The sequence below is a fragment of the Ixodes scapularis genome, unplaced genomic scaffold, assembly GCF_016920785.2.
Source record: "Ixodes scapularis isolate PalLabHiFi unplaced genomic scaffold, ASM1692078v2 PGA_scaffold3__209_contigs__length_174095766, whole genome shotgun sequence".
NCBI lineage: Eukaryota > Metazoa > Arthropoda > Arachnida > Ixodida > Ixodidae > Ixodes > Ixodes scapularis.
In genome coordinates, this window is record NW_024609868.1 from 151,166,950 (window position 1) to 151,180,372 (window position 13,423).

General features: G+C 47.0%; 1 protein-coding gene across 1 annotated transcript in view; it reads left to right on the top strand.

Moving 5' to 3' along the window:
• Positions 1-436: 436 nt before the first annotated feature.
• LOC121837143 (mitochondrial-processing peptidase subunit alpha-like) overlaps positions 437-13,423 on the top strand; it is an 81,774-nt gene continuing 68,787 nt past the window's right edge. Inside the window, exons 1-4 of the mRNA XM_042292646.1 lie at positions 437-525; positions 4,025-4,266; positions 7,980-8,059; positions 11,019-11,101. Coding sequence (XP_042148580.1) covers positions 470-525; positions 4,025-4,266; positions 7,980-8,059; positions 11,019-11,101 — 461 coding nt within the window. The 5' untranslated portion in view covers positions 437-469. The remainder of the gene's footprint in view (positions 526-4,024; positions 4,267-7,979; positions 8,060-11,018; positions 11,102-13,423) is intronic.

Here is a 13,423-nt window from a genome sequence, read left to right on the forward strand (position 1 = left end):
AAAAAAAAAGGAAGCTTGATTTGATTTATTAATTTATTTATTTTCGGGTTGTTTATTAGGATTGCTTGCGTTATCACGGAACACGTCAGTTGATGAATATACAATTTCTAGTCCTAGGACTAGGAGTATTGCCTCTGTCTAATTCCTATTAGTCACCAGCAAGCGTACAAACTAACGAAAAGACTACCGGATGGGTGAGCGTAAACGAGCGCAAACAAAACCGAAACCTATTTTCTGACTTCCGGATCCTGTCTGCTTTTATTGTGAAGAAAGATGCAAAAGTGTCAAATTTATCTTAAATTTCTAGTTGAAAGTGATTAAACTACTCAAATAAATGCTGAATAAATTATTTTATTGTAAATTATTGTTAAAAAAAAGAAGAAGTTCACAAGTTACTGCGGTATTTCCGAATGCGTTCGCTTTTCTCGTCGTCAATGCCAGGGGGCACCACGGAGCGCAAGAAACGAAGATGGCGTCTGGTTCCTCGCGTGTGCTGCCGAAAGGTGTGCGAGATTTTTTAAAGGGGTAAGTGTTCTGGGACCCTTCATTTACACGTTTTCCGTTTAACGTGTTTCTAATTTGTTATCTATGGGATATTTTGGAGTGACTTGTCCCCTGCAGCATTCCGCTCACCCTTACCGCGATGCAGTTCACGCAGCCTAAGTGACAAATCTAGGGAGGATGATTTATTCCTATCCGAGAAAGCGCACGTAATCCCAAGTTTCCGCACGTATTTAGTATATATTTTAATAGTACGTTTATCCGACACTTGTCGGATCCTGCGCGAAGCCTCCCGCGCTATCACGTCGCTGCTACTTTCTAGTCCCCGCCGCGCGAGTCTGCGGTTGATCTACCTTCTCAAACCGAAAGCTCTAAAACGCTATATGCGATTAATAATAAATAATAATAATAATAAAAAAAAGAAGGAAACGCAGTTTCTAAAGTGCCGTACGACGGCGCTCTTGCGGAGCGTTCAAGTGCCGTCCGACGGCACTTTACGGCCGCTGCCGAGTGCCGACCTACGGTGCTCCTAACCAGCAAATGCCGTTCTTTAATGAAGAATCATGAATGTCTTGCTTCTGGCACTTTGTGGTCGAAATTAGAATGCATACCTCCTCTGCACTTCTTCGTGTAAAAATTGATAATTATAATGATACTCCGATTCCGTAAAACTTTCTTCATAACAAATAATATCTGAATACCAAAGAAATACACCCCTGGCTCGTTTCAATGGCGTAATGGTTAGCATGCCTGGCTAGTAGTCCATGGTCTCAGAAATATTTAAATTGAATGCTGCGTGCCCTTATTGTTGTAACTGGAGAATGTGAGATTTAGACTCAAATTTAAGTCACACTCGCAACCTTCGAGAGCGTGCCATTTCAGCAAACTTGAAGAAATTGCACGCCTGAACAGCGCAAGCGTAAACATATAAGAAAGCCTGCTGCTCGCTCCTGTAGCGTTTGTCTTGCTCACACTTTATGTTAAAACATATTGTTGGTGAGTGACTGATAAAATACATGCCGGAATAAGTGCAGCCTAATCTCAACATTTTCGGACGGCACTTGAAAGCGAAAGTGCTGTCACACAGCACTTCAACGCTCCACAAGAGTGCCGTCAAAAACACTCTAGACACGGCATAAAAAAAAAAAAAAATGGTAGTGACAAACGTGTAGCAGTGTAGTGTGAGGTAAGTCTATAGTTTGATAATGCGCCTGATTCTTTCGGATACATTGGGTCAATGTGACAATTCCAGTACAGTGGCTAGCGATATGAGCTAGATTGCGCAAACAGTGACGAGGCAGCACAGAACATGCGGTCTAGGAGGCAGCGAGTGGAGGTGTTTAAATGTGTGTACCTACCCGCCACTCGCGGAATCTCCCTACCCCTGACGCACGCATGGCAGCCGCGCAACAGCGCAGTTTGTACTGCCTGGTCGGTGTTTGCGCAATCTAGCTCACATCGCTAGCCACTGTACGTCTTTGTTAACCGGAGCTCTCCATCGAAGCTCGTCCTACACCTTGAGAGAGATTAGAATTTTTGACAGTGTATTGAAATGATGGTAACCAGCACCGTGGAAGGGCAGGAGAACAATCTTAGTTGGTTGATGTCACGAGTGGCGCTCCCTTACGTCACCATCGTCATTGAAACACGACTCACCGTGATTGCTAGAAGCTCATCGGCACGCAAAAAGTCTGTGAACTGTTGTGACGACTGGTACTTAAGAGAGAGTAAGAGCTTGCTACACTTCCTCTTTGTCTACTTTGTCGTAAAACTATTAGGGAAAACCAATAGCTGGATTTACAAAAGAGAATTTGGCAAAATGACAATGCTGTAAATATGTTTAGACCCGAGAGATGTTACATCCAGTCGTGCAACGTGATTTTTCGCTCTGAATTTAGCGGGGAAACTGAATTGGTGTCGAGGTCGCGTGACATCGGGCCTCCTCGCTAAATAGGTTACCGGCATTTCAGCTTGAAGTTTCGTCATACGAAATGAGGCGCCACGTGACTTCACGCTTCCGGTTCGTCCGGTGCCTTTCGTGGTTCGTTCAGCTGCATCGAGAGCCCTTCTAGGCATGGTGGCCGGGCTGTGTTTGCGGTGAAAGTGGTTCACTGCTCTGTGGTACTTTGCTCTAATGCAAGCCATAAAGGGCATGAGATCTTCTGGTTTCTGTGAAACCAAGAACGGAAGCAGCGAAGGGGCCGTTGCTGTTAAGCGAGCGACGGAGCGAGGTGACCTGTCGCGCAGCCAAGCGTCTGTGCCCGTTTATGCATGGCCCACTTTTGTTGGAGGCCAGTACAGCATGTTCCTTTTTTTTTTTTTTTTTGGGTAGGGGCCGCTCGAAATAACGATTTCTAATAAAGTTTGTTGACAGCCAGGATAAGTTCTCGATTAATCCGCGAAGGGGTGAGCACTGCTTGTTGTACAAGGCATCCGCGCGAACACGGGATGCGATCTCCCAGGCAATCAGTTCATCGCACGACGTTTCGTCGACAGACAGTCTGATCGATAGTTCGTTACCTCGAAAGATCAAATTGGCTTTTTCAGTAATGAGCCATTGCAAACTTTTGCCGCCAAGCGGCGTGAATGGGTGGGCCGGGTCAGACAGGTGGGCCATGCTCATGAATGTTCAGTGTCGATGAAGCTTGGGTCGATGAAACGGTTCGGGTCCAAGTAAAGGCACCCCTTCACGCAGAAGTATTTAGTTTACATTCACTGTACACAAAATCCGAGGTGCAATTGTTCCCAGCTAGCGGCAGAGGGTGGTGGTTGGAATTGATTGGTTTAAACACCCGCACATGCTTTTGTAGCCTCCACAGTGCTGCGCCGGCTGCTAGCTACGAAACAGAAATGAGAGTACCCATAGTTCTTTGCAGCTGCTGCCAACGCCGGTTATCTGTTTAGCAGCCTAGCCAAATGCTGTCGCAGCACCCTTGTCCATTCTGTGACCTGCACTGCCCTCTGGTATGTGACAGTGAAAATTCATTGCCACGGCCATCTACATTCCCATCTCTTGATTGTCTAGAGTGTGGACCTAGACCCAGACGCGGGAGCCTAGCTAGGCAGACCACCTCGTTTGTGCTAGAGTTGTGTATCAAAGGCACCCTCCGTGCCTTTGTCTGTCCCATAAATGTTTGTGATGTGGCATTTAGCAAGCACGCTTACACATACGTACAGGAAGTGAGGGAAGGGAATGAGCACCTACTTCAGAGGAAATGAGGGGGTGCAAATTAGCGGGATCCAAATCAGGGTATGCGACTGCAATACCTGCGCACACTACGTTCCACTCCCACTTTAGCGCCAGCCTTGCCCGGGCTCTCTTTCAGAGACACTTCGCGCGACAACAATCATGCCGTCGAGGCATAAAATGCGCGCCAAGTTTGTCCATGCAACGTCGCTGCAAACCAACGCGCAATACCGCGTTACCACTCCTCTTGCACGGTAGCACGTGCAAGGGGGCAAAATTTTCAAAGTGCTTCGGCTCCCAATTAACACACGCCACCTTTTCCTCTCGGCTCTGCAGGCGACGGACGTTCTCCCGCCAGCACACAGGGTGCGCGGGCAGGCGCGCCCTGTGCACGTCCAGTGCGGTTCCCCCCAAGGACGAGATCACCAAGATCTCGCTGTCGGAGCCCCTCCCGGGCTTTCCCCAGCCCGTATATGCGGTGCCTTCCCCCCACGACCAGGCCACCGAGGTGACCACCCTTGAAAACGGGCTCAAGGTGGCCTCCCAGAACAAGTTTGGACAGTTCTGCACCGTGGGAGGTGAGAGGTGGTGGTGTCGTCACCTGCACTTTAGCCGTTGGGGGCTTGCAGAATGGTTCTGCAACGTTCGTAGCATCCACATTGCATGGAACAACCACAATATTTTAAAGTTCTTCTTCATCGAGGCTAGGGTTCTTTTCGCTTATTTATGGCATTGAAATCGCGAGGGTGACCTGCGCCGCAACGGCTCTTTTTACGGCTTTGAAGTGACACTGTGCTATTTGATTGTAACAATATTCATACATTCCAAACGTAACTATGTACGAATACTTCATGCATAACTATGTACAAAGGTCGCACATAGTTACGTAAGGATGTGGCTTTGCCCAATCGAGCGCCAACCCATTAATCCAGCATCTTTAGTTCACCTGGTGGCACCACCTAGTTGCTATGGCGCTCGTTACGTAGGGTTACATGAGGCCCGATGTTCATTCATTTAAATCTGTTGTGTAATCCCGTAAGAATGCCCAACCAAAATGAAAAGGTAAACAGTAAAAAAATATGGGGTGGAAGATCTCAAAAATTGGTGGTAAACAGCGAGCTACCTGCTAGAAACAATGTGATGCAGGAACCAATACCGCAGGTCGCAAATGTGGCAGATTCGTGTTTCAGGGTGCGATAAACGCGCGGGAACCTGCTACAAACTCATTTCACGGAAACCAATGTTGTGCACACAGACAGCGAGCACAACACGCAAAGCCCACTACAAACTTGCGTGACACAGAAATGGATACCGCAAATCAGGACACAGCAGATTCACCTTTCGTGGTGCGACGAGCACGCGGGTACCCGCCTGGAACTCGCTCGTCACATGTACCAGTGCAGTAGACCATGCAGTTGACATCCGACGAGAATCGGGCATTGGTCAATGTTTTGGGATTTTTATGTTAAGGATATTCAGCCAGAAAGGCGGGAGGGATAATCTCACGGAGGAGGATGTTCCTACAGAATTTTACGGCTAGTGAAGATTTTCTTTTTTGTGGTATTCGATACCTTGTGTTGGTGCCAATGTGAACAAAAACGCACATGCCGCTTTCTTACATGTACTTGTGTGTACCGTAAAATATCAGGCAAGCGCCCATTCAAATTTTGGAAATAATTACAAAAAAATGGGGGATGCGTGCTTGTCCGCTTCAATTTTACATATATAAATGTACTGTGCATATTTTCTCAAACCTTAGAAATTCGATAATGGGCGCTTAATGTGGTATGGGCGGATGCGTGGTATTCTACGGTATGTTCGAGCTGGCATCATCAGTAGCACGATAAACCAACTAGCTCACTTGAAGCCTTTTGCGTGTTTGATGCTATTCTCCTCATAATAACACTGATGGGGAACTACTGTGTTTTTCCGAAGTATAGCCTGCACCCTTTGTATAGTCTGCAAGCGCAAGTTTTGGTCTAAAAATTGTTTTTGTTTAGATAGTCGTCTGTACTAATTGTTTACTTTATTCATAGCTTACTTCTATTAAAACTGGTAAGCTGTTTGTTCCTAGCACTCCAGACTGACTAGTAAAACAGTATGTACGAATGTTTGTCTTGTCATATTTTTTTGGTTTTCATTAATTATAGTTTTTGAACTAACCATAAGGATCCTGAATGTTCCTCTTCAGTTTGGAAGCATAGTGACCGTCGTTCCTGCAAGACTGTGCAGCTACATTTTTACCGGTAGTAAGGATATTGCAACTGCAAGAAGTGGCTGTTTATGCCATCAAGATCAAGCTAGTTTCACCCCGTGTTCAGTTTGAGTGGAGTTACTATGTGCGTCACCCAGGGCCGTACCCAGAAAAAAATTTTGGGGGGGGGGGGGGGGGTTTTCGGGGACAACGGCGGCCATTTTGAAAATGTCTATTGTCTTATTTTCGCCTATGAATCATGTGCATCGGTGGCATATAATGGAGAGTTACAGCAAACCGGAGAACCGGTCCCGGTTTGGTACCCGGTAGCCAACCGGCGCCACTGCGCGTGCGCAGAGGTGGAGATTAAAATCGGCTGGCTGCCAGCGCACCGACCAGGGCTGTACCCAGAAAAAAATTTCAGGGGGGGTCAGAACCCCCTAACCCCCCCCCTGGTTACGGCCCTGGCGTCATCCACATGTAACTCCACCCAAACTGGGTGAAAGAAGCACACTGACAGTCTTAGCTTTTAAGGAGCATGATCTTGACTACCGCAATGGACAACGACTGCACTGATGACAATCATAGAACATCAACTTTCATACACGCATACCATAAAGTTCTGATAGAATGCTCGCCCCCGAGAGATCGGCCATAAAGTTTTTCTGGTTAAATATCTGTAACATAAAAATTCGAAAACATCGCCCATCCCTCGATTCCGGTCAGACACCACACAATGTCCGACGGGAATCGCATTAAATGTGCGATTTGCTGTACCGGCACGTCTGACAAGCGAGTTCGTAGACGGGTTCCCGCGTTTTTGTTCGTGATCTGTGCATTCGTTATCGGCTCCCGTAACACGCGAGTTGTTCCCACGTGTATGTTGCACTGTGAAATGCGAATCTGCTGTGTCTACAATCTGCGGTATCCGTTACCGTGACATAAGTTTGTAGTGAATTCACGCGTCTTTGTCCGCGATCTGCGCGTGTGATCTCGATTCCACGAGAGTTGGTCCCGTGGTCCCGCTTGTATATCGCATCGTGAAATATGATTCTGCTGCGTTCGCAATCGGAAGCATTTGTTCCTGTAATATACAAGTTTGTAGCAGATTCCCGCGTTTTCGTCCGCGATCTGCGTGGTCTATATCGGCTCCCGTGACAGGCAGATTTGTAAGGGGGTCTTGCGTGTTTATTCCAGCTTAAAACCTGAATTTGCTGTGTCCGCGACTTGCAATATTCGTTCCCGTGAAATGAGAGTTCTCGGCGGGTTTTTGCGGGTCCTTCGCACGGTAAAGCATAAATCTGCGGTTTCCTTTCCTGTGACACGGGAGTTCGTAGCGAATTCCCACGTGTTTTATCGCATCGTGAAAAGCGAATTCGCGGTGACCGCGATCTGGAGTATCAGTTCCCGCGTCATGTAGTTTGTGGCAGGTGCCCAGTGTTCATCATTTATTTTTTATGAAGTTTTCCTGTGGCGTCTTTAAAGATAGCCCTTCCCATGTTTTTCACCATTTACCTCTTCATTTTAGGTGGGCGTTCTTTCGGAAGTTTACAGTAGTTTGCAAACTACAATTTAAAAAAATATGGCAAATTTTGATAGGGATGAGTCTACATCTTATTGAGAGTTGATCTAAAGGAGAGACACACGGAATAATGTATCACAACAAATACAAACTATTTGATACATACATAGCTGATTCGGATCATAGGATCAATAGGTAAGCGGCGTTTAGCCAGTCAGCCATTTCTTTAAATATCCGGTTCCTTTTGTTTCACCAATCAAAAGTGGTGTTTTTGCTAGCAATGCGCTCGGCCAAGTGTAGGATCGGAAAAGTTCCAGGTCTCAAACTAAGGTGTCAGATTAATCCTCGGTCCTCCACTGGGGTGTGCCAGGTGCCCATTGTCAGTTTTGCACATAAGACCCCCAAATTTGACTTTCATTTTGGTAGGTCAGTGTAGCCCCTACGGCTGGCCATAACGACCTGCTATAGGGCAACCAACAGTGGCCTAATCTTCAGCTGCCTAAGCCTAAAAGAGGCAGCCTGTTCAGCCAGTGATGTTTCTCAATGCTCTTGCTGGCCTCTCTGCTCTGCTGCAGTGGTGATCGATTCTGGCTCGCGGTACGAGGCCCCCTACCCCAGCGGCATCTCGCACTTCCTGGAAAAGCTCGCATTTAACGTAAGTTGAACCGCCCGCCCGCGAAGGTCGCGCCCACTGTATGGGGCATGCATCGAAGAGCGGGAGCTGTGAAAGCTATGTGGTTAGCTAGTAGAATGTTTGTTCTTCTAAAGAAGCTTCTTTTTCAGCTGCATTCATAATTTGGGCATGGTATTAGTTGTGCGTGAAATGTGCCTTTGATGTCATTAAAGGAGCTGTCCAACGATTTTAACGTTGAAAGAATTGGCATCCTCTACTGTTGACATTGAGGGGTGGAAGCACTGCGCCAATTGCGCCATTGTGCGCCAATCCACTTTTGCTGCGCCATCCTGCTCCCAAGCGCACATGTTGGGCCAAAACTAGCCAAACAAGTTTTTTTTTTTAGGGCTATATTTATTGGAGTATTTTTTTTTATTGGCCACAGTGGTTTACCGTGTTGTGTTTGTCTAGGTAATTCTGAAAGTAATCTGAAAAAAAAATAGGAACTTTTAGCAAACCCTTGCCACGTACAGCGCACTACCGGAGCCTTTGAAGCACGCTTTTAAGCGCACACTTGAGCCATACAGTGACCGCGGGGCGCGCGCTTAAAAGCATGCTTCAAACGCTCCAGTGGTGCGTGGTACGTGGTAACGGTTTGCTAAAAGGCCCTATTGTTGTGAAACCACCATACCGATGTGGTTGTGTCAACGGCGTGTAGGCCTCATCTCCGAAAATGGCACATGCACAGATTGTTTGTCAGAGTACTCATTAGAACTCTGGCAACAACGAGACAATGCTTCAATGCATCATTCACATAATCTTTTTTCTTTTTTGCACAGTGGCACTGAGCATAATTGAGTGTATTTGAAATACGACACTCACGGGCATTAAATCGGCGTAAAATCTCTCACAAACGCCCGCCCCCCAAAAATCGCACATCCCGTTGTTTTTTTTTTTTTTTTAATTTTATCTATTGCGTGATTTGCGGTATCGGTACGCGAGAAGCGTGCTCGCCTCGGGTTCCCTCGTGCTTATCGCTCCGTGACACGCGAATCTGAAGCATCCAAATTCGTTCCTGCACTTTTTTTTTTTGCCTGTGATTTTTGCACGTGATATTGGTTCCCGTGGCACCCGAGTTTGAGGGGGCTGGGTGTGAAGCACGAATGCGCTGTGTCCGTGTTCTGCTGCCGTACCCGTGACAGGGGAGTTCCTAGCGAATTCCCACATACTTATTGCACTCGCGAGTTCGCTGTGTCTGCAATATGTATCAGTAACGAAAAGACAGTGAGTGTGCAGGCGAGCTGGTGATAGTTAATTAGGATGTTTAAAACTCGAGACTGTGGTGAGGGAAAAGTTAAGAAACTTTGAAGTTGAAGAGTTTCCGTTTCACATAGCTTGTAATGCCCCCCCCCTCCCCCCCCCCCCCGACAGATGCACGCACGCACACCTGCACATGCACGTGCGCACACACTCGCACAGAATTTACCTTTTCATTTTGGGTCGGCATTCTTTCAGGACCTTATGGCATATAAATGTACATAAGAGCTTGCTGGCATTTGTTCACCTATCATCTAATTTCTGGGGAAAGCAATAACTACCCTATAAAAGAAACATTTGGCGTAATATATGTTTATTTTTTCGTGTTTGGGGTGCTTTTGCTGAGACTGCTTCCGCGTTCCTCATTCGTGTCGTAAACTCGACATATAAAAGCGATAATTGGTTGCCTCAATCATCTGTAGAGTTCCTTGTTAATGACGTACGTGGCGAATGCACCTGCTGGCACTCGAAACAGCAAGCCGGCGGGAGGACGAGGAGAACAGTGGGAATGTCCTGCTGAGCCAAGTAAATTCTAAACCGTTGTGCTAGAACACATCCAAGCAATGCGGAGAGCAAGTCGTCTGCTTCTTGCACAGGAGATGCGGTGACTTCAGAACGATGCCGAGCTCCCATCGCTCGCCTGGAAAGCCACCGCAGAGAACAGGAGCTACAGCTCCGCTGCTCTTCCTTCTTCACCAGAGTGGGAAGGCTGAAAGTTTTATTTTTAGGTTTTTCATTTTCACACACTTTATGACCGTAGAATGGAAATAAAAACATATTGTATAGCAACTAATGCAAGATGTGCTTCTTCACCGTCGTGGGAAGGGATGTCGCGGAGGCAACAGGTTGCTGCCTCATGGTGCAGCAAATGCGCGGAAAACTGACACAAACTTGGGTGCCACAAGAACCGATATAGTGCGTGGAAATCGCAGACATATAACGCAAGAACCCACTACATACTCGCATGTCGCGAGAACAAGTATCGCGGACGCAACAGATTCGTGCGTCACAGCGCAATAAACAAGAGGGTACCACTTGGAATTCGCTCGTCACACGTAATGGTACCGAAGACGGCGCGGTTGATCCCATTCCCGTTGGGAATTGCACGATATACGATGAGAATCGGGGGGGGGGGGGGGGGGGGTGGGTGCTGGGCGATGTTTTGAAATTTTTATTTATGTTAAGGATGTTCACCCGTGAAAACTAAATGGGCAATCTCTCAGGGAACTGCATTCGCACGGGATTTTACGGTAGTCCGTTGCAGGTCAAGATAAGCGGGACAAGCTTGTCACGCAAAACCGTCCACTCTTTTCAGTTCATAAAACTCGCGCGTGCGCAGCAAAGACGAGGACGAAGGGAAGATGGTACACAAACGAGACGCGGGACACAGACATCTTGTTTGCGTTTCGTCCTCTCCTTGTCCTCATTTTTGCTGCGCACGCACAAGTTTTATGAAATGACCGACCAACTACCCCGAACAGCCACTCTTCTTGAACTCTTTTCACTTTTACCAGGTTGAACGCCAGAGAGGGGACGAGTCCCTTTCCTTTCCGCCGTTCGCTCGGCTAAAGTGGAAAGAGTGAAGGGCTTTGCGGGACGAGCTTGTCCCGCTTACCTTCACCTGCAATGGAGTGTAATGGCCCTCGCATGCAAGTAGTCCTGATGACCCGCTCTTTGTTCACAGTCCACCAAAGAGTTTCGGGACCGGGATGCCGTGCTGCAGGAACTGGAAAAACAGGGTGGCATCTGCGACTGCCAGGGATCCAGGTGGGCCGTGGAACCCCTCTTCTTCCTTCTCCCCTGGTGGAGGGTTGTACGAATATTTCAAATCTCTGACGTGCATTTGGTTAATCAGTTCAAGTTCTTGCACGTTTTTCCTGCTTAGAGCACGATAAAGGAGGCGAAAAGCAAGCCCGGAGGTAACCGAATGCAAAACTGCGCACAGAAGTCTGGATATGACGCAACCACTCCCCTCAGGAAAAAGAAAATGTCAACATTGTTTTACAGAAGTATGAAAACTTAGTTTATGATCAAAACCAGGGCACTGATACTACAGTAGTCCCTTGTTATAACGAAGTTAACGGAATGTTAAAACAGTATGATATAACTGGTAATTCGATAAAAGCGAGGGAGCCAAAAAAACGGTGACAGCGGCCTAGAAGGTAGATGCCCGGACAAGAGCGTGGTTGCGAAACTCGGCATAGATTTTTCGACGGGGAGGTCGACCAATCGACGAAAGGAGTGTGCGAGGAGGAGCTCGATCACCCCCGTGCACGGAGGCAGGGGAGCTTGCAAGTATTAGAGGCCCCGGAAGATCGCCGGGTTCATCGGCCTAATTAGTGGCGCTTCATTCTAGGCTCAGCTATTGAGTGTACATGTGGCACGCATTGAACTATCCGAGGAAGAGCGCTGCGGAAGTAGGCGTCCAGCGTCTGGAAACTCGGAGTATCGCTAAACGTTTTGCGTGTGCAACACAATTGCCCAGTGATTTTTTACGCTATTTTTTATGAACTGTAGTCGCCGACAAGAGGAGAATGAACTTCCCGCCTTCAATAACGCCTGGGCGTCTCCAGAGCGTCTAGCGAGCACATGGAGCCAGAGTGCGTCGGAAGGTGACGAGAGCACGCTCGAGGTTGGGTGTCCGAAAGAGACGGCTTGCTCCTCTCATTCCGACGGTGATCATGGAACTGTCGTTTTCACGGACGAGCACTTTCTGGCGTCGGGTTTTAGGCTGCACACGTGTGCAGGATAGTCCCAGAGGCCAGTAGGTCATGTCGTCAGAAACGCGACAAAATGTTGCTGCGATACACGAAGATATGCGGGAAACTTCTAAGAATGTTTGTCGCATGCGAATAGTGGATTTTGAGTTTGAAGCAGATTCGAAGAGAATAGCGGTTTTGGCCGAATATTCTCTATTCGAATGTTGAATGGTTTCTCCAGGCCTTTCACTATTGTTGCACTATGCTGATACGAAAGCCCAGCTAAACTAGTGAAGGTTGTTCCCAAGCTTCCACGTTTCCTTTTATAACCTAATATTAATCTAAGTAGATACATTTACGGACTGTGACCTCTGAAAGTCGTTTGGGATGGTTTTACATGACAGATTTTACATGAAATAAAACGTATAGAGATACTACCCAGCTGTACCTAAGTGAATTTGCAAACCTTGCTATAGGCTAATATTCTTTCTTCAATTACGAATTAAAAAAAAAAAGAATTATTAAAAAGAAATAATGCAGGTTGTCAGGGCATCTCCGCCTAACATACACTAGTAGAGTTTCTTGCCTAACATACACTAGTCCCACATAACAGCCCCAGTTTTATTTAGAAATTTTTACGGCAATCTAGATATCAACATTAAAGCAAAGTTTTTTTCCTTCGAAATACACTAGGCGCGCATGTACCGACCCGCTCTGAAAGTGTGCATTTGTTCCAATCACACAGTGTGGTATAGTGCGATTCACTTATATTGATACCACGCATGTACAGTGTAGACCGCATATAACGTATGTCTCGGGAGTCGCGAAAATCCGCACTATAAGCGGTACCGCACTATAACCAAAACGTCAATTTTTCAGGCCAAAATACATGCCATGAGACAACTTACCTTTGTAAAAGACTTTATTTTATGTTAGATGAAAAATAAAGCTTAGTTTGAGGAAAGTCTTTATATCACCAGACTAGTACAGTTCTGTCTCAAGTGTGTCACACATTTGAAAGAAATGAGCGGCTTTTGCCTGGCGCAGCCTTTTAACGGCGTCGCGGGTTGCGGACAGACGTTGCGAGCGTTCAGGATTGCTAACCCTAATCAATTTTCTCCGGAGATGAAAACGCGTGAAAATTCGCATCCTTCATACGGTACGCGCCAGTAATACCTTGAACTTTAGTACACGCATGAAATGCGCCAAATAAGAAATCCGGGCGATGTTCGAGGACACAAATGCTTAGAAATCACCACTGTAGTCGAAGTAAACAAACACGACGACACGGGCGTTTCTGCCATCTTGAGAGTGCCGCCACGACATCGCCGCACGAGTAGGTGGATCTTCCCTTCTAGTACGTGCTGGGTTATCATAGCGACACACAACG